At 43.1% G+C, this 21,141-nt stretch overlaps 1 protein-coding gene across 1 annotated transcript in view; it reads right to left on the bottom strand.

Annotated features, from left to right (window-relative positions):
* Window positions 1-298: 298 nt before the first annotated feature.
* Window positions 299-21,141, bottom strand: part of SCML4 (Scm polycomb group protein like 4) — a 43,616-nt gene continuing 22,773 nt past the window's right edge. The window contains exons 5-7 of the mRNA XM_065679134.1: window positions 13,958-14,227; window positions 5,103-5,248; window positions 299-424 (exon numbers count right to left, since the gene is read on the bottom strand). Coding sequence (XP_065535206.1) covers window positions 299-424; window positions 5,103-5,248; window positions 13,958-14,227 — 542 coding nt within the window. The remainder of the gene's footprint in view (window positions 425-5,102; window positions 5,249-13,957; window positions 14,228-21,141) is intronic.

The raw sequence follows: 21,141 nt of genomic DNA, 5'->3' as shown, positions 1-21,141 counted from the left end.
TTTGGTTTTGATTTTCCACTTCTGATTACAAAAATAGGACTTACTATAATCATAATATTAATGATACAAAATAATTATTGTAATTATATACTTTTTGGCAAATTATTAACACAAAGCATCCCAAAAGACTCCATTGGATTAAAAAAAGGTGACGATGCACAAATGTTAAAAAGGACAAAGTCTTTGTTAAAAAAGAAGGAAAAGCAATCTGCAAATGAATGCATTTCTGTAAGGCAACATGTTACCTTTAGTTTTCCATTTAGATTTAGGTCATATTCTGTTGTTGTTCAAGAAATTGTTAGAACTTGGCTTGCTTGAGCTTATCGATGTGGTAACACAGTTTCAGCGCAGGTCCCAGTTTCAGCCCCAGGTATTTCATGATCATGTCACTTTTCAGCAGTAACAAAGCATTGCCATCAATCTCCTGGTTTCAAAAGAGAGAAAGAGAATCAGAATATGTTAACCCCCTTCCAGTGCTGTGCCCTGACACATGAAACAAGGTGATTCAGAAACAGCATGTGTTTTAGAGTAGAGCTAGCTGAAATGTCATGCATTTTGAAATTTCATTTAAAAAATTGAAACCCTAGGTATGACAGAATCAAGCTCTAATGGAGGGTTTAAGAAAGTACTACTTTTTATTCGTCAAGGAGTATAAGCTCACCTCCGAATCGCAGTTCCAGCTTTGTTCCTGGCTGGCTGCATGTTTCACCTGTCTCCAGTATACTTATATCCAGTGAGATATATATGTATGTTTCCTTTTCTTAAATTGAGGACAGCAATAACTTGCTTATTTCATTGGATTTATTAATAAATTTTGTTCACATTCAATTTAAACCTCATGTAAATGGAGGGAATTGCCACCAAGTTCAACTGTTTATCCCAGACCTTGGCTGGCTTGAAAACCATTTGAAATTACTGGCTGTACTGAGCACAAAGTAGCACAGGTGCACAGAGAAAACACATGTTTTACCATGGAATGTAAAACACAGAAGCTTTCAGTTATCCTGTCTTTCCTTGGATACTAAGCTTGTCTGTTTTTTCCTGGCTATATTAGTGGACCTCCTAAAATATATTACCCATCCCCACAGCCTCCACCACACTTAACATACCTAGAGATCAGAGCTATGATCTCTAGAGCTATGTATGTGTGCATACATGTACACACTAATGCTGTATATATTGTATTCTGCAATTTTGATGGTCAGATCTTTCCTCTGTGATCCATTACTTACTAATTAAGCAATACTATGGATCCTAATTTGCCCTGATCATTATTGTTCCATTCAGTAGGTGATTTAGCTGATGAGCAGTTAAGGTCACTTTCTGATTAACTCTATCAATTAGTGCTCTTCTTTTTGCAACCCCCACTTTATCCTTAATAGAAACTGTCTTCACCTTCCCCCTCTCCTTCCCATTATTTTAAGGAAGCTAAGGGAAAGAGTATTACATGCAGTTAATATTTGCTTAAGAAAGAAAGAAACCTCTTGTAACTGTGGTGCCATAGGGTAAAAACAGTCAAGGGTTTGGTGCGGAGGCAGCTGTTTCTAAATGTTGAGTTCAGCATTTTAATATTTCTTTTGTTATTACTGTGTAGGGGTCAAAATTAAACTCCATGAAAAGAGTATGCCAGAGGGAGCGTTCATATCCAATTAAATATCCCATATTAGCCATGTCCTGAGCATATCGTTGGCTTGACTTCTCTGCAGTATGACTGTGTCAGCCCTTTTAAAAATAATTTAAAAAGAAGGATACTATAGCATGGTCCCCAAATCTGCAATAGCTCCCCCAAAAGATCTTGAACTAGGTCTGGAGCTGGTAAAATTCAATGCCATCAGTGCAATGAGCTTGTTTCGCATGAGCTGAGATCTGGCCCACTGCAAGTTAGAATATTGCAGGAGATCGTTGTTCTCTTCCTGCAAGGGGGTGGACACAGCATACATATGAGAAGGATGAAAGTCCCCTTCTTCATGGGTATTTAAGCACTTAATTCTGAGTGCAATCAAAGACTTCAGGATCTATAGTCTGGCTGTGATATATACCACCCTTCTTTTGTATTGTGCAGTGTCATGAAGAGACACCAGCCCTGGCAACGCTACCGTCAGCGACAGGGAGTGCAGCAACTGGCAGCTCTGTGGTCAGTGCTCAGGCACCCAAAGATGGAGTTCTAGAGAAAGACGCATGCTCGTAAGTCTGATGTCCAGCACTGGCAGAGACAGGTTGCTATTTGAATAAATTGGATTAACTATGTTAAAGGTTTTTGTCTCCTTCATACATGGATTTGCCAATCACTGGCCATAATTAAACTGTCAGACCATAACATTGCTTCGATCCCTTCCAGCTTCAGTTTTCTACCTGCTAACTCCACGTGTAACTCTTTCCCCTCCTCCATTTCTCTTCCCCAGTCTTTCTACCAAGTCTTTCTTGCTGAGAGAGCACTGCATGGGGCTCTTGCACAGTGCTGCTACAAGGTCCTGCCAGGCTGACAGCTCCTTTGCGTGAGGCCAAAAGATCCATCAGCTACAGGCTCAGCTCTCCTTGGCACACAGCCCTGCCGAGGGAGCAGGGAGCAGCAGAGGGGAGGTAGTGGGCACTTTCATGATCTTTGGTGGACTCTCTTGAAAGAGAGTTGCCTGTGACAGAGCTCTTGACAAAAAGCTCCTGCTCCTGGTGGGAAGAGCAGAGACAGAGCCAGACCATCCTGCAACGCCTGTTGCAGCAGTGGAGAATGCAGGCTGCGTGCTGGGAGGGCTGGCTCTGGAGACTGTGGACAACACCCAAACTGCTTAATATAGCAATGGGAAAGCACACTTCCTGCATGCAGGGTACCTTCCCCAGCCTTTTCTTCCACGTGGTCCCACCACCCTCTCCCTCCCAATGTCATAGCTCAGATGAGCTGATTGCCAGCGCAACGATTTTAGGTGATAGCTGGGCCTTGTCAATGACAGTAAGTGCTTCTAAGTAAATTATGCACCTGCTGCATAGAAAGATTGAACGTACAGGAAGATATGGCTAAGGTTAATGGACTAATCACTTGTCTTTCACCCCTGGGGTCTCCATGCTAATCCAGATGAGATTTGAAGGCTGAAAAATTGCAGGGACATATATAACTCAAAGGCGTAATTGAATTGAGTTGTGTGGTATTCTTACCCAGGTTCTTACACCTGTGGCATATTTTACAAGGAAACCAATGATAAGTAGAGGCCATGGGTGCTTGGTGTTCAACAAACGATGACAGGGACAGTCTTTAGTGGCAATTTAGCTTGATCTCTTTGGTCACAGAGTAGCTGTAGTATAGTGGTATACTCAAGTGCAGTTGGTACATGACTGCCTGGAACATGTCACTGCTCTGTTGCTAGATAGAAGCATGCTGTGCTATCCTTTGCTACAACTGGAAACTAGTCAAAAATGGTGCTTTTGCACTGTTCATATTAACAAGCTCAACTTTAAATGTTTCTTTTCTTTGGGATGTACCTATATGCCTCAGATCATGGCAGTTCTCTCCCTCTTGAATGAAGTTTTCTCTTGATGTACAGACCTCTCTGATAGCCTCAAAACCTCATGATAAAGCAAGTTCCTTTAAATCTGAAAGTGGCTTCTTTATCTGCCTGGTTACCCACATGGCCAACATAGGCCATGTTTTCATTATCAGCTTACAAGGCAGATCTGACTTCTCTGCAGAAAGCAGGGAAAGTAGGCTGGCATTTGGCCTGTAGTTGCAGATCTGGTCCTAGCACCACTATGCATTGCCTGCTCTGTTGTTTTCATCCCACTGGCCTGTCTAAAGAATGGAAGATGTCTTCAGCACCTGCCTAGGGTGAGCAGACACCAAGCCTGTGTTCATCTTTGTTTTCGTTTGCTCCTCAGCCACCTCCTCTTCTCAGCATGTGGAAACCCTGCATCCAGGATGTATCTGGAAGTCCACCAGTGTCTCCCTCAGCTCTTGTCCACAGCCCACATTCCCACCTGTTCCTGCTGGCACATGAGCAAGGAGTGCTCATGGACCTGGTGATAGAGCCCTCTCGCTTGCTTTGTAACCTGAGGTGCTGCTCAGGACTCAGGGCTGGGGAGCTCTTCTCTTTAGACCTAGGTCGAGGCATTTACAATCCAAAGTTATGACCTCCAGCTGAACATAAGAAAGTCATTTTTAGGGTAAAATTAATTTTCATAGCCAGACTGAATTGATCAAGGGGAGATGGAGGAGGAAGCTGAAGCCGCTATTAGACTCACTGGTGCCAACTCCAGATACAGCAGCAGAACAAGAAACTGTAGATCATGTGTCTGTTTACAGTCTTCCCCTTTATCAGTTAAGGGTAATAACATTTCCACCACTGGAGATTGCCTAGCAAAAACAATCATCATATTCTCCAGTGAGTCAGTAGGTCTGTTAAATTTGGTTATGTAGTTACATAATACTGAGGGGAAAAAGATTAAAAGCTTAGCTGTTTGGGGTTTCTCCTGCTAACTATCTGGAGACACATAAAAAATGCTCTTCAGAGAAGAATCATAGGTATCCTGGGAAAAAATTGTCATTGAGATGAGGCTTTTTTGTGTCAATCTGACAAAGAAAAATGAGCAGATCCCCAGTGCTTTCTCTTGGGCTTAGCATAGAAACAATTTACACTGATGTAGTTGGGAACACATAGTCAGCTTTTCCTAAAGACATTGTTAGGGTCCCCCCATTAAAGAATAAATAGCATAGAATGGAACAGAACAGAACAGAATAGTTGGAAGGGACCTACAGTGATCATCTAGTCCAAATGCCTGACCACTTCAGGGCTGACCAAAACCTAACACATGTTATTAAGGGCATTATCTAAATGCCAGACGCTGGCAGGCGTGGGACATCAACCACCTCCCCAGGAAGCATGTTCCAGTGTTTGACCACCTTCTCAAGTGGTAAATAACATTTTGTCAGCCCAAACCCTCCAGCAGTGCAGAAGTCCTTGCAGAGCCCTGTCTTCAACCTGTCTAAACACAAACACTGCCTATAGCAGCCAAAGTCAGCTGAGGGGGTGTGTATGACGCGTAATGGCTATCTCTTGGGACTGGCCATGCACTTGGCTTAAATTACCCAGAAGTCGTAAGAACAGCCTTCTACATACGTGTTTTCTGAAGAGCTCCACGTGGGGACCTAAAGCATGAGGGTCTGCATCCTTCACAAACCAAACCACGTCATCCACTGTCCAGGTCGAGGGATTCTTGCTTGATGGCCGAGTTGTGTCTTGCTGCTCTGGTGAAGGACTTGAGGCTATTGGTACAAAAAAAGCCCACAGCAGTGCATTACAATGGCGTACAGCAGTTTCCTTGGTTCATGAGTGTGCAGGGGTAAGTCAGCCTCACTGCAGCATTGGACATTGGAACTGTGCGTGCAAGTATCAGCCCGAGATGGTGGGGTGGGGATAGAAGGGGACTTGGAGCAGTTTCCATTCTGACTGACTGCTTATCAGGAGACACGATCCCAGCTGGCGAATTGCGTTAAAAAACATGAAATCCTCAGGTTCCTGCTGGGGAAGGAAAAATGTGCCAGCTGCCAGGCTCTTAAACGGAGCTGCCCTGCTGTCTGATCTGCGAGCAGCAGGGATCTTGGCTCAAGAAGACACCACCCTCCCACCTGGAGAGAAAGTGCTTCAGCACTAAACAAAGAAGTTTGCCATTGAACGTGAAGGCTAGAGGATAAAACCAGGATTTAGCAAACAGTTTTTTTTCTGTGCATTCAGATATTCGGACTTATTGCTTAAAGGAAGGTTTCTAGTCTGTATACACCTAATCTTACACTCTCATGAAGCTGATGGTCCCCAGTGAATGCCTATTTGGAAAGCTACTAAAACACGTGAAGATGAACATTGCAGATGTGACTTTTTAATGGTATAAGCCCTGGATGATTTAAGGTCACTTTGGCTTGCTGTGGTTTTAAATCAAGTGAATAAAGGCACATTGGAATGAAAGTGCATTTATATTTTTATTGCACTTATGTCTCTGCAGATTTATAAATCTGGGCCTCCACGTGAATATAATTTGCACCCCACTTATGCTGCTTCACTATTACGAGAACTGTATTATGCTAGGTTACAGGAGAGCTGTTTAAATTTGTTTATATCCACACCAAGCAAACTTTGCATTAGTAGGCAGCAGCACACAGAACTATAAAATTTTACTTGTCTAGACCTGCTTCTTTCTTTCTGTTAAGGCCCAATTTTTAAGGAGAGAGTTGCAAATGGTAAGCAAGCAGACATTACAGAAGACAAAAAAGGAAACCAAAGAGTGCAAGTAAAGAGAGACCACAGATACCTAAACTGGAGCCTGAAGAAGCCCCAGGTAGCCAAGAAGGCAATCAGAGCTGCTGAGAAGTGCTGAGCTCTCCAGGGAAATACTGGTCTTATACATACAAATGAAGTGTATGAGAATCCCCAAAACGCAATCCTAATGTGTGTGAGCAAATGTAGTGGGCTGGGTTTGTGGCTTATGTAGCTTGTCATTCCAGTGACTTCAATAGAGCTGTGCTGATTTATATTAGCTCTGACTCTGCCTATAAATGCCAAATAATGGCTCTATGTGCATATTGGCCCCTTTTTTCTTGCCACCATGCTCATCGTATGGTATAAGGGAATGAGGTATATTTTGCAGTTACAAAGGATGAACTCCAAAAAGCAGCAGTGCTATGAATGTGCAAATCTGGTCGATGGGCTTCATAATGGGATGTGATGTAAATATCATGATAATTACACTCTCATTTGCTAAGTCACTGTTCTGGATATAAAGGACAAGGAATAGCCGCAGGTCCTCTTAATTAGACAGCAAGGATTGGTGTTCGTATGGACTCAGGCGACCCTGGGCTCCACTCACAGAATAAATGCAATACACAACGGTACAGACACCATCTGGAGCCTTTGGCGTGAAATGATGAAGACAAAGACTGCAAAACGAACAGGGTAATCTTGGCCAAGCCCTGGATCATCAGTAACATCGAGTAACTTTCTCAGGGACAAGTGGGAGAACTGAGACTTGTCTTGGAGGCAGAGGGGCGAATATTTCTCCCCTACCTGCTCTGCCAATGGTCTGGATGCCAGCTGATGTGTGGAGATATTGGGCACCTCAGTACCTCAGAATCAAGGTTAGGGAGAACACTAGGCTTTCACAAAGCAGCTGAAAGTAGAGGAGGGGAGAGATAGGTTTGGCTGTGCCCAAAGAATTGCTATGTGCCCAAAGAGTTTCTATGTTACTGTCATAACATGGTTGGGGCAGATGTTTTGCCACTACTGAGGATCACAATTTTCCCCTTAAATCTGTATGAACGTAAGGAAAGCCCAGGGGGCTTAGCCTGGGATTCACACCGCATGCAGAGAGATCAGCCCCCAGACCAGTGACTCCTGCCTCCAACCTGCTGCTTCCAGAAATGCCAAGAAAGGGCAAAGGGGAATAGAAAGCCCCGAGAGCAGTTGGAAGCTTTCCCAGGTATTGGAAATATCTATAATGAAAGGAAGAGGGGATGAGAAGAAAAGGTTGAAATGACAGGGGAATTCTATTCACTCCTTTGCAATCTAGCAATCAATAGAATAAATCTAATTTTTTAAAAGACAAGTATATAAATGACCTTTCTAAAGAAACCACATGACTAGAACTCTGCCAGGCTTGAGCAGGTGAAGATAACCCTCTCAAATCCCGACCGAAGCTGTAATATAGTAATATAAAAACAAGAATTGTGTATAGATACTAACTCTTCAAAGATTGTTTCATCTTTATTTACCTGCCTAGAGACAAGTCCTGGATACTCTGCTGGTTTCTTAATAAATTCAGATGTGTTATTTGAGTTGTGTGTAAGGGCTACATTTAAATGTTGTTAGTAAAATGGGGATACCACCAGTTTGCAGACAAATATCTGGAACACAGTTTGTAGCTGGGAAGTCTGGAAACAGCTTTTCTGTACCTCTTAAAATGTATTTTAGTGTTTAATTTGCTTGGCTTTTTAACATTGTAGTTTACACATCTGAGTGCAATCTCTCTGTTTACAAAAGAAAATGAATCATTTCATGTCTATACAAAGGCATAGGGTTTGTTTCAATAGCATCACTTTGCCGAAAGATTATATTAAGCATGAAAGTGTTTGATGGCAGCAGGGCAAGTACTATACATTTTTTCTTATCTGAAGGTATTCACACTCAACCTAAGAAGTAGATAAATGAGGAAGTCTTATGTCTCCCGGGTATCCTACGCCATCCTGTCATCAGAATTAATCAAGATGATAATGAATACTCAGATTACAAAGAGATGGGAGTGCTCGAGACCAATAATTATTTTTAGAGACCATAATCTAGGTCAAATCCAATTTCCTGTTTTTGACAGGTGGCAAAAATTTTTCAAATTAATGGAATGGGATATGGAAATTTGGGTAATCAGAGGGAAGCACTTCCCCCTCCTGTCTGAAGCCGTGTGAGGAAGGAGAGTGAAGAGGTTCCTCTGCAGGGGAAGGTCTCCAGGCATCCCAGTCAAGACCATTGCCTATGCAGAAATGACTGGAGATACCGGGTCTGTGGCTAAAGCCCTGCAAAGCCAATGGAAAGATGTGGCTTGGTCTGAGCTATGACCCCACACAGGCTTTTCTCTGCCCCCCACCTCTGTTCTTGTGACCTTCCTGAGCAGGAGAATGGAGAGGAAGTCAGTCAACAGCTGAATGGCTACAGAGGCATGACAAGGAAATCCAATGCTAAAATGGAGCTAAATCTGCAAAAGAAGGAAAGATAAATAACAGACTCCCTAAACATGTTCTTGGCAAACAAACAGAGCCCAGAGGGAGTATGGTCATTGATAGATAAGAGTGGAAAGGGAGTGACAAATGAACTTTAATATTGCTGCAGGCCTAAATGATTTCTTTGCCTCAGGGGAAGGGGGTGGGAATGAAATTTTAAAAGGCTCTCTGATTGCACTGGAGCGGGTAATAAGGAGCAGCAGATCTTCTGAAACTAAGCAGAAGTAGCAGACCCTCAAAGGCGTAGAGAAATGGGAATTGGTTTGAAAACAAATCACGTCCCACTGTAAACAAGGACAGGAGGAAGACTTCACAGCAGAAGACACTTTTCTAAAAGTCTATGGCACACCGAGCAGGAGAAGAGGAGAGGCTTCAGAAAAGCAGGTGTGAAGAAGAGCACAGTTACTGGATATTCATGGATGCAGGGAATGTTGAGGTCTGAGAAAAAGATTGGGCTTAGCACATCAATTTGCACTGGCAAGCACTCGTAGGAGATGCCATGCACCGCCAAGCAGAGGTCTTGTCCCACCAACAAAGCGACTGCTCGTGCTCCTGGCACTGTACACATGGTGCAAGAGCATCATCCTGCTACATGAGATGTGGCCATGGGCTGGCATTAAATATTTATTTTGGCTTTTCTTGTTTTGCCTCTCTTTTGCAGAGGGAAAAAAAAAAAAAAAAAAGAGGAAAAAAAAAGAAGAAACAAAAAAAGAAAACCCAGGCAACTGACTGAAAGCATCGAAACTTTCAAGCTGTAAATGTCCTAAAAAATTAACGAGCATGCTGTGTTTGCCAAAGACGTGGCACCCAGCACCGAGCCCTGCAGTGCCGTCAGCAGCTCCTCTGCCAGCGCCCTGGGGAGGTGCTGGATCCGGCACCCGCAGGGTGCTTTCAGCATTATTCTGGAAGAAGAGGAACTACAAACCCTGCACCCACAAATGTTTTGAGGAAATAAATGTATTAGCAAGCAGGATTGCCTCTTTAACAAAGGCCCTCAGGTGATAATAATTAACTGATAATATTGGATAATAAAATCTACATTAAAATAACAAGCTACAGGGCAAGGTTAAGGTTATTATATTATGGTTGAACATGCAATTCTTCTTACTTGGAATAAAGGCTTTGTTTGTTATGTAAGCAGGCTTGGAAAGGTTTATGATGTCCTTGACTGTTCCTTCCCTGATTTAAGAGCTTCAATTTGGCAAATGATGACAGGAAAGTGCATGTTTATCTGTTAGCAGCCCCAACTGGCTTTCTGAAATGAGATTTTTTTTTTTTTTCTTCAGAATTTTTTAGCATAATCATGGAGAATTAGGCATCAAGCTTCTGATTGCATTAATGAGAGCTTTGAGGTTTAATCTCATCCATTCCGCTTGAAAGACATGTTCTGCTATGCACTGCGATATGTTTTATGGTTATGGTTTTTTCCATTATATTTGCCCACCATGATAAATAAGGCAAGCTGTTTTCCAAAACTATCCATACATAAAGAGGATTGGTTTGAGGTTTCAGAGAGAAATTCTTCTTCTTTTTAATGAGTCCTGCCCATCCCTGCCTTGTAAGTATGCAAACTGAGAAGGCTAAGAACGGATACCGGCATGCACCGCTTACTCATCCTTGCTTACTTATGATTCAGCAGCATATAAATTATCCATAGAAAGAGGAAAAACAGAAACATCGTAGTGAGAGCACAGATTCCAAAGACCTTTGCAAGAGAGATTTTTGCAAAGCCAGCAATCAGACTTCAGTGTGGCGGCACTCAGGCCAGAAAGATACGTAGTTTTAAAAGTCTGGATTGCCAGTAAAAGCGGAAGCAACATGGTGGGTGAAAGAATTGGTAGCTGTGAAGAAATAGGGTGTCTAATTTTAAGGAGGAGCAGGCAATGCTTTGTAGGACTCTGCTGTGGGAATTCCAGTGTCACAGAGGTGATGCTATTGCAAATGGAGTTGGAGATGAAACCAGGCTGTGATTGGAAACAGCACGGTTTCTTTAATGCTAGAAGTGACATCGTAATGAATCTGTGGGCACCTCAACGTCATGGATGTTACTGTGTTGCCTGTCACAGGCCCTGAAAACTGCCTGGCTGTGTCCAAGAGCAAATAGCTCTTCTCTGCCTCAGAGGACCCAAATCCTGCCATGGACTGCAGGAGAATCTCTGCTGGAGTCTCCAGAAAGCAGCTGAGTGGGTCAGAGGGAATGTGATGGGTGGTGGTGGTGGCATAACAGTGTGCTAGCTTTCTGTGCTGCTCTACATTGGTGGGGCACAGGGGATTGCTATTGCCCCTGTTAGAGACCTTGACAGTGAACCAAAATGCATTTGCATGTACCTCTATGGCAGACCCTAATCAACAATGGATGATACTGGGACTAATAAATTCATAATAAACATAAAAAAGCAATATCAAAGAATTCATAACCATTTTCATGATGTTCACTGCATAACGGTCAATTTTAGGGAGTCTTTACTGTTGAGATGGCTAAATAACCCAGAGGTCCCAGAGGAGCTAGTCTATACAAGTGTCAAATGCTTGCCACATAAAAAATATTAAGCAGTTTTGTGATGAGTCCTGTTACCCCAGAATGTATGTGACAGCTTAAATTCACTTGTAACTGCTTCAGAGACACCCACGTGTCATGGATATCTCGTTCAAAGACAAAAGCGATCTCTTCTCCTTTCCTCCTCAAAGTGCTTTAATATGTTTTAAACTAGAGAAATGTAGGAACCTGCGAAGTCTATTGCATGGACACTCTATGACTTCCCTGCTGGTTCAATTCTGGAAAAAGGACATGCCATCTTTTAGGCTTTATTTTGTGAATACTGCAGATTTTGTTGGAAGTCATAATAAGAGAGATGGAGTTGTTTCCTGAAACTTAGGTTCTTGCTCAGGACCGTACTGAGCTTTCACAAGACATTGGCTGAGGCTGGGAAACAATGACATTCTAAGTCAGAAGCAAGAAGGGAATGTAATGCAGCCGAGCAAGCTCAAGGAGTTCTGATTTTAAACTTTCAAACCCTTGATACCAAGCCTTTTCTCCATATGACACATCCTTAAGCATGGGCATTTTGTGGATGCTGAAGAGGTAAAATGTATTCAATAAACCACTGAGTGACTCAGGGAAGAAAAATCTATGAAGGGTTGCTAAATGTGAATCCACCACCTCTGTTTCAGGAAGTCCTTGAACCACAGATTTCTGAAGGCGGATTGGGTAGTGGGGAAGTACCACCATCTCTGCACTTATCCCTTTCCTGGGGTGTGCTGCTGTCTCATGCTGGAGACAGGATGCATGGCTAGACACACCTTTGCTCTGAACTGCTCCGACCCTTCATATGTACTACAAAGAGGTAACGACTGATCCCAAGCAGAATAAGACAGATTTTCAAAGTGAGCAAGTAACAACACTGCAAAATCTTGGCTCCTTGTAGCTGCCAACTAAAACACTTGACGAAAGGGTCTCAGTCCTGACAGGAGGCTCTGAGGAAGCAGTGGGAGAAGGGAAAATGAATCCTGTGCACAGCAAGCCTCTTTGTACTCCCAGTACCCGATTACGCCAGCCTGAGAGGCACTGAACAAGATCTGAAAGAAAGTGGCTTTTCATTTCCTCTTCTTTGTACTTTAGGCCACCATTTCTTAGTGACAACCTTTTCCAAGTTGTTTGCAGTAGTGCAGTTCTGTGCTATCTACTCTATACTATCCACTTTGCTTTGAATAAAGTTGACTATAAGTAAAGGAAAAAAAAATCATGAGAACCCAACACCTATCAGTGTTCTGTATAATAGCGTAACACAGGAATAAACCAGGGAAACAAGTGTGCAAAAATAATAGCAAAGTGAGTAATGGGTTTGGGTAGGTGTTGAACATTTAAGAAGGCAAACACAGATAAACAAAGAAATGCAAGGATAAATACTGGCAATACATAATTTTGATGAATAATGTTCTAAAATATTAAATAGTGAATGTTTGGGAACAAGAAATAATAGAGACACTGGGGGGGGTGAACGATGTGAAGGAATTAAGCAAAGATCTGTAGCAACTGGAAAGTGGTTCTGGAGTGGCTACCAAGCAAGAATATGCAGGATCACTTACAGTTTCCAGGGGAAATGCAAGGGCAGAAGGACAATGTAATGAGGTGATGGCAGGCAAAGGGGCCGGGGGAACCAGCAAGACTTCTGCAAATATATCAAGATTAAAAAAAAAAATAAAACCAGAGTGACAGTAGGTTCTATTAATACATGAGGAAGGCACAGAAATTAATGACTCAAAAACGGCTGAGATATTCAACTCCTTTGTTAGATCTGTCTTGAAGATGAAAAATGCATGAATGAAGTTTGAATAATTAGTAAGGGGTGAAGACACTGCTGGAATCACTACTGATAAAGACCTGTTAATGGAGAACTTGGAAAATGCAAACAAAGACAAAGCTAACAGAAGTCCAGGGAATTAGCTAACGTGTCTGACGACCCAGGACATTCCTAGAGAAGAAAAAAAAATATCATGGCTAATAAGGAATATAGCTAACGGTCACAGTGATTGACCCAGCAAACATAAATCCCAGCAGATTTATGGACAAATATACAAAAGGAGGGAAGCAGAAGGGTTGTTGAATGCAGTGGTTCCCATGGCATCCCTTGAATTTGCAGATAAACTTCTTGTGACTTTGCTTCCTGGGGGATAAAAGAGCCTTGAGCAGTGAGCTGGATGATTTCTAAAAATACATGTTTTTCTGGGCAGTCTTTTTCAAGCAAAAAAAACCCTTTTGCTAAAATGCTTTCAGGTGGGCACTAACATTTGGGTTTGCTTGGCATTGTATCTTGTACACAGTTGGTGTCACACAAATAACAGGTACCTGTCTGTAGGCAGTATCAATCTTTGGGAGGAATGCCTTATACATTAATATTTATATCTGCAAGTTGATAATAACAGTTGTGATTGCCACACAATTATACATAATATATGTTTACACAATAACAGCATTAGAAAACATTCCCCTTTTTACTCAGTGATGAACAGATTGATTTTGTGTTTACATAGGTTGTTATTTCTCCTTCTAAATGGAAATGTCAGTGTTCTGGATGGATGTCAAGCCAAACCCACCCCACTAATTCAACCCAAACTAACCCCACTAATTTTCTTGTGGAATCTGGGAGTGAGTTAAAACTGCAGTATGGCATCAATATAGCAACACACATTGTTAAATTGAAGATATGATATTACCACTTCTGTTTCCTTCAAGATAGGTCCCATTCCTTGTTGGGCTGGAGGTTTGATGATGCAGGCCAGTAGATGAGGAACCCCCTGAAGACATCTGGGCAGGCCGATGGCTACAGGAGGAAGAGGAGCCTCCAGCAGGACGTCCATCTGCAGGACTCTGCCGCATAGAATACATGGAGCCCATGCAACTGAAGGCAGAATCGGCAGGATCCACACTATACCGCTTCATGTTCGCAGGATCAGCCACATAGTCCTCAGGTGTGAATGTTTCTGCTCAGGAAGCCAAGACACAAAAGAAACATCAGTAAAACAGAACTAATTTTAATTAAGTCCCTGAAAAAGAAAAAAAAAGGTTATTTATATATTTGCCAAAATTTCCTCTTTTTTTTTTTTTTTTGGCAAAAAGCTTAACTCCATTTTCAACTTTCAGTATAGACAGCTAGCTCTGGGAGGGATCCTCAATGAAAATTAATGAACAACAAAGGGAAGCACAGCCACTCAGAAATCAGCAGGATCGTGACAGGGGTACTATGGCTTGATGTGACTCATCTGTCAGCTCATGGCAATATTCTCTGTAAAGTACGAGGACACTGATTGGCAGGTCCCATTTGCCTCATGGTGCTCCCCAAATACGACCAAGTCTGGAGGACTTTGCAGCTATTTTTTGCTCTGTCTTTCATTTAAACACATGGAAGTTGAAAGAAAGAAGGCAGAGAAGGACAACAGGACAGGTAGTTTGTTGGGTTCGTAATGCCTAGCAGTCGGTAGGAGGGAGTGAAGGTAATAAACCAAAGCTTTCTGGCTGCAATTGCCAAAATTAATCAGAAAATATCTTCAGCTTCAGACATCCATCAGACCTGATATCCCACAAGGAGAAGAGGCTTGATGGCTGATGAGCACGCCCAAGGTTTATCATGGGCAGAGATGTGTGAGTGAGTCACTCAGACTCAGCTCCTGTTCAGACATGTGTGATGGCATCATAGTCAACTGCAAATCATTGCTCCAGTTCCTTTCCTCTGCGTTGCACTTTGCAGACTGTGTAGGAGCTAAATACTTTGCTGTTCTGACTCCCAGTTTTGCACCATTTTAGAGACCTATATTCCCCATTGCTTGGCAATCTAACGCATGGGCATGAGGCAGGTCTAACCCCAGGTTTTGCAGTACACAGACTTTTTTGCCAATTCCCCTCAGACCTAGGTCCAGATCCATCTTGCTTTGCTGTCTGGGCAGAGACCCCCATGTCTGTGTCATCATACTCTTCTGTTCAGTGTCAGTCTTATCCAAACAGGCCTTGATATCCAGGCTCCTTCCTACTTGCTTTTTTTGTCTTCACAAAACACAGTCAAAGAAAGATCTTCATCCTACTCATTCCCACTGCTGTTCTCCCCAGAAAACCAGCCATCCCCTCACCCAGCCCCAGGACCCTCTGCACCACCACCATGATCACCATCACCACAGGGATACAAGCAGAGCCCCTGGAAACCTCCCGGAGATCCAAACCTTCACATAAACCCTGCAAATACTGGCAACCTGCACTTCAGAGATTCCCACTGTCACTGCACGAAACAAGGTGCTAACATCTGGTAGGTAGGGAGCCCATAGATCAGGAAAGTGCTTCCCATTGCCCCATGACATTTTTTGAGCTCTTGAAAATGCCACTTTCCTCATCATGCTTAATCTCCTTCCAGAGGCACCTGAGCAGGGTGAAATTACCCCTGTGGTGTTACACATCTTTCCTGCCTGATCACTGTTATCCTCCTGACGTATTGGGCAGCCTTACTGAGTAACAGGAAGAATTTATGCTGTAATTTATGTTACAAGATCCAAACCCTATTGCTAATAGATGTTGAGACTGTGCATAATAGTCTTCCTTTTAATTTACGTTTTACTCTTTTCCTTTGAAAAAAAATCCCTTGGCAGCTGTATACAGAAGTTGATGTTAAACAAACATGATTTAGTTTGACAACTCAAATACTCAAGATTTGTGCCATGCCAGCATCCTGGCTCGTGTGTCAAGCCACAGCACAGATTTTTATTATACAATTGCCTGACTTTCCATTTTCTTGCTGTTGTCTTGAAACTTTTTCCCATTCTGGGCCAAGGCTGGGCTTGCCATAAGGCAAACATCAGATCGGAAGGACGGCTGTAAATGTGAAGTTTCTTTGCTTTGGGCACTTGCCTTTGCAACTGCAAGTAACTTTCCTTTAGCATGGGGTTTTTTCCTTAGATAATTTGGATTCTTATAGCATGCATTCAGGTATCCTGCTGCTTTCTGCTAAGGATTTTAGAGCCTGATTCTCACACAAATACAGATAGGGAGTAATTCAATTGAATTCAGTGGAGTTCAGCTACTGCAACACTAGCATAAGAGAAATGGGAATCAGACACCGAACCTTTCTCCCTAACCTCCGACAGATGCCAAAATTGTATGGCAATTGAGCTAAATACCTTGCTTTTCAGACTCCTCCCAATAAACCAAAGAAAATCCAATCAAGCTTCCTCATTCAAAGGAATTTAATTACTGTGTAGAACACTTGCAATAAAAGCCTCTTACGCATAAAGAAGACAGCTTTTTCTGCAGCATCCTGCCTGCACCGCATGGAATAATTATGCCTCTTGTGAATCATTACCTCTTTATTCCAGGAAAAGAATGCTCTTTTAATATGATTACAATATGAAGAAGACACAGACTATAAAAAAAAAAAAAAAAAACAAACAAACAACAAACAGCACATTAAAAGAGCCCTGCTAAATAAACAGCATACAGTTTTTATTGCTATGGATATAAATTGCTCCAAAATTTGTGAGCATACACCAGGGAATTTTTGACTTATGTCAGACTCCCTCAGTAGTCTGAGTGAAATAAGACATGTGCAGGTGAAATATCCCTGTGGAAGGACGCCCACAAGTTGTGTATGACAAGGAGCCAGATGCTGCCAGTTCTCTTCCTAACCCTGCCTCCCACTCTTTCCTTGATCTAGATCAATTTATTCCACATGTCTCTGCTTTGGGCTCCAGAATGGGAATAATGATGCCTATTGCTGTGGAACAAGCAGGAGCCTCCATCCATTACTGTTTGAAACATGCCACAGTGGAATGTGCTCTGGGAATTAAAAAAGTCCTACTCATGTCTTCATTGACAGGAGGTGAGCAGGGATCATCTCGAGCAGCCAGGTTTCTAAGCGCCTGATCTTCAAGTTGACATGAGCAGTCAGTAGATTACAAGAGCAACTCATCAGAGTCACCTCCTCCTGACCAAAAGAAGCTCATGATGAAATGCAGGTCACAATTAGCTTAAGAAAAAGGAAGCTGTGCATTCAAGTATGTATTGTTACAGGGTTTAAATCACACAGTTTTAAAAGGTGCTGGTCAGCTTCTGTGCTCTCTGCTGAGCGCAGGCTGCTTTGTAAAACTGCACGAGCTGGTGCACCTTGAGCAACCATGTCTCCATGAACCCATGCCCTGCAACAGTCTGCCCAACTCCAAGAGAGACCCACCACATGGGAAGGAAGAGGCAGGTGGGCCCAGGAGACTTTCAGGGCACAGAGAGATCCATTATGCCCTGTGGGGTTGATACAGCCCCTGGTGACACTTCAGCTCAGGAGGAGACACCTGCATTTCATGACACCCCTTCACAGCAGCAGAGAAGGAAGTGAAGGTGATTGGGGACAGTCTGTATGGGTTCACCAAGGATCAGTCACACCTGACCCACCTGACTGCCTTCTATCATAAAGAAGTTGGATTTGTGAGCGAAGGGAGAGAAGTGGTTGTTATTTGCCTTGCCTTCAGGAAGGCTTTCAACACGGTCTCCTGCAGTATTCTTGCTTCCAAATTAGAACATTATGGCTGGGATGAGTGAGAAACTGGTTGGATGATCACGCTTAGTGGGTAACAGTTAATGGGTTTTATGGAGGCAAGTAAAAAGTGGGGTACTGCAGGAGCCTAATCCGTCTTTCCACCTGAATTGCCCTCTGATCCTATGACTGACATCTTCTCCACTCCAAGCAGCATAGATGGCAGGAGAGGACCATGGCAAGGGCTCACAGGGGCTGTCCAGGGTCCTTTACAGTGGCACAGAAGGCAGAGGGAGGGACAGGCTCCACTGTTTAAAAACTACAAAAGACTGTGGAAGGTCTTTGTGTTCATATTTCTCCAGCTCCTTGTTAGTTTGTACCATGAAAAGCTGCATGAGCTGGGGTTCCACCAATAAGTGTGAAAATATCTGCATTTTGTAAGCTCCCAGAAGACTTTGTAAAGTGCATGGCTTTCACAGCTACTAATCCCACTTTGACCAATTAGGGAAAAACATGTTTTCTAAGACAATAAAAGAAAACATAACTCTCTGTTGAAGTTTAAAATGCAACAGTTTCATAAATCTGTAGCTTAGTGCTTTTGTATTCTGTCGCCCTTCTGTATTTTATTTTCTAGGTAGTCAGCAGAAGGGCAAGCACTAGTACGAAATTGATACACCATGTTTTAAAGCAGGATTTACGAGGAAGCTGCTTTGAGCCTTTGCTTTAAGCACAGTAGTGCCCATCACAACTGTTCACCTCCCTGAGATGCTCAAACCTTCTTGGTGGTGTTTTCCTTTCCATGAATCGTCCACAGGCAACTAGATTGAAAAGCCCAACCAAGGTGGTTACATCCAGCACACCTTAAAATGCAGCAAAGAGGAGAGGAAAAAAAAAAACCAGCTGCTTTCTCAATTAAAAATTTCACATTTCTTTAGCTGAGTTCCTTCAAAGTAGCAGCCTGCATGGTTTCTAGCCAAGTTCCAGAAGATGGGTCAGGTCAGCTGAGGGTTAAACCAGCATGAGAACCTGCAGCTCAGCTCACATCCCAGCTCTGCTGCAGACCTCTGGAGTGACCTTGGTCAGGTTATCCATCATCTCTGGACTCCAGTTCTCCATTAGGATGAAGTAAAACACCCGTTTTGTCTCTCATATCTGTAACATGTTAAGTCATTTGCCTCGGCGGTATCTTTATGCCACTACAGTGCACCTCAGGGTTGTATACTGCATATGTGAGTGCAGAAAATATACCGCGCACCTCTGCTAGCATCTGGGGATAGACATACTCCAGAGAGACAAAAAAATGATGCCTTTCCCATCGTGCGTTAGGAAAGCAAATGAAAATCAATTTTAAGTCAAGCTGGAAATGAAGAAGAGTGTATACCAGGAAAGATGATCGTTAGTTGACATTTCCCTGAACAGATCTAATCTCTCTCTTTTTCTTCTTTATCTAAAAAAAAAACCAACCAAAACCCCAAACAAACATAGTCTGCTAAAATCTCTCCTATAGATAAAAGCTCTTTCTGCGTTCCAGAGACACTCTCTAGTCTGTCTTCTCTCTTCTCCTCCCAGACCAAACACATCTTCTGCCACTTTCCTCACCCACTGCTGCTCCTTCATCACTTCTCTTGTTACATCCCTGTCCTGGTTTGGGCTGGGATAGAATTAATTTTCTTCCTCATAGTTAGTATGGTGCTGTGGTTTTGGCTTTTGTCTGTTAATTTGTTTGCCCTCGGGACAATCCCTCTCTCCCTTTAGCTCTTTTAGGCTTCCTTCCCTTACACCCCCTACCTGCTCCTCCCTCTGTTCTTCCCTATAATCTCTTCCTACTGCTTCTTCCAGCATAATTCCCACTATCTTGATCTTGCTCTGATGCTGCTTTTCCGCACCAGCAGCATCACCCTTTTTTCCATTTGGCCAGCTATTTTCCTGTCTCCTTTCCTATTTTCCCTCCTCTCACACTGCTGACCTGCATAGCCATTTCTTCCGCAGGCTGTTCTCCTTCCATCCATCCCACACTTTCGTTCATCCAGCTTTCCCTTTCCTGATACCCCCTTGCCTTTCTTTGGGTTTGTCCCCAGATTACCTCTTGGACAGCAGAGCCTGAGGTTGGGGCCATGAAGTGGGACCAAGGTCCCTGTTCCTACCTAACAGCCATGTCCAGAACCACCATGGAGTGGCTGCAGCTGAGTGAAGGTTGCATGATGGAAAACCCAACCCCACCTCTGAGCATGTCACTGATCCCCAAACCAGGGGGTCCTCTTTTCACACACTGGGATGACTGCCCTTCCTTCTAGGCTATACTTTCATGTCATTTCATAACCCTTTACTCCACCACCTGCCATGCTTCATCATTTGTATTTGCTCTAATTAAATTCACCATTAACTTCTTTTCCTCACAGTCAGTATAGATTTATTTCTTTCTTTCTTTTCTCTGCCCCGACTTTTACTCTTTTGTGTTGTCTCCTATTCTTCATATTGTTTAGTGATGCGGTTTGCTCTCTGACCCTTCCTGTACCTTTTTAAGTGCTACCATATATTTTCTATAATGGGTTGACCAGATGTGAACTCCATATTTTAAGTGGCATGATATCATAGCTTCCTCAGACCTCTCCTCTCTCCCAGCCAGGGCCAGTCTTTTCTCATCTCCCAGTCATTTTAAGGGGAGCCAGCCATACCGTCAAAATCCTACTGAGATACTTCTTTGTATAGTTTTAATCTTCACCTGTATTTTATAGCTCCTGTGCTTGGCTCCAGTTCCTTGCACAAGGACAGCATTTGCCATGTTTGGGAGGCCGGGAGGGGATGGGGTGGGGGCGGTTTTAAGCAGATGTGGAGGTTAGAAATCTCAGCCATCACGGAAAGAAAAATAAAAGCAGGGAAACACAAAAAGCAAATGCAGATGGAAATACTTCAGGTGAGTTTAACCATCAGGCTGGTGTAAACCAGAAAGAGAGAAAGCACAGAGATCTAAACAGTTTAAGAGTGTGAAAGATGTGCCTTGGTTCTGAACTGCTGTCTTCTGTTTCAACACCAGCTCTTAAAGGATCAAAAAAGAATTTCTTCTGTGTCTGCCAAACAGCCTCACATATTCCTGTCCAGTCAGAAATGGACCTTATCTTCTTTGTAGCTTGAGCCTGCATGCATCTATCTGAAGATAAGAGCTTGCTGTGACGGATTAAGACTTTCCAGCTCCGCCTGCTGCAATTTATTCTGGGGTTAGAGCACCAGCCCATTCCTTTCACCCATCCAGACATGGAGCACAATGAAAATATGATGTCACCCCTTAGCAGGCGTTTCCACACTGTGTCAACACCACCCTCCGGTGCATGCATCTGCACCCCGCACAGCTGGACAAGGAACAGACCTTTTCCACACCGGCCTGTGGCTGCCGGT

Source organism: Lathamus discolor, chromosome 5 (assembly GCF_037157495.1).
Source record: "Lathamus discolor isolate bLatDis1 chromosome 5, bLatDis1.hap1, whole genome shotgun sequence".
Lineage (NCBI taxonomy): Eukaryota > Metazoa > Chordata > Aves > Psittaciformes > Psittacidae > Lathamus > Lathamus discolor.
The sequence above is the reverse complement of the archived record's forward strand: the minus strand, read 5'-3'. Positions and strand labels throughout refer to the sequence as shown.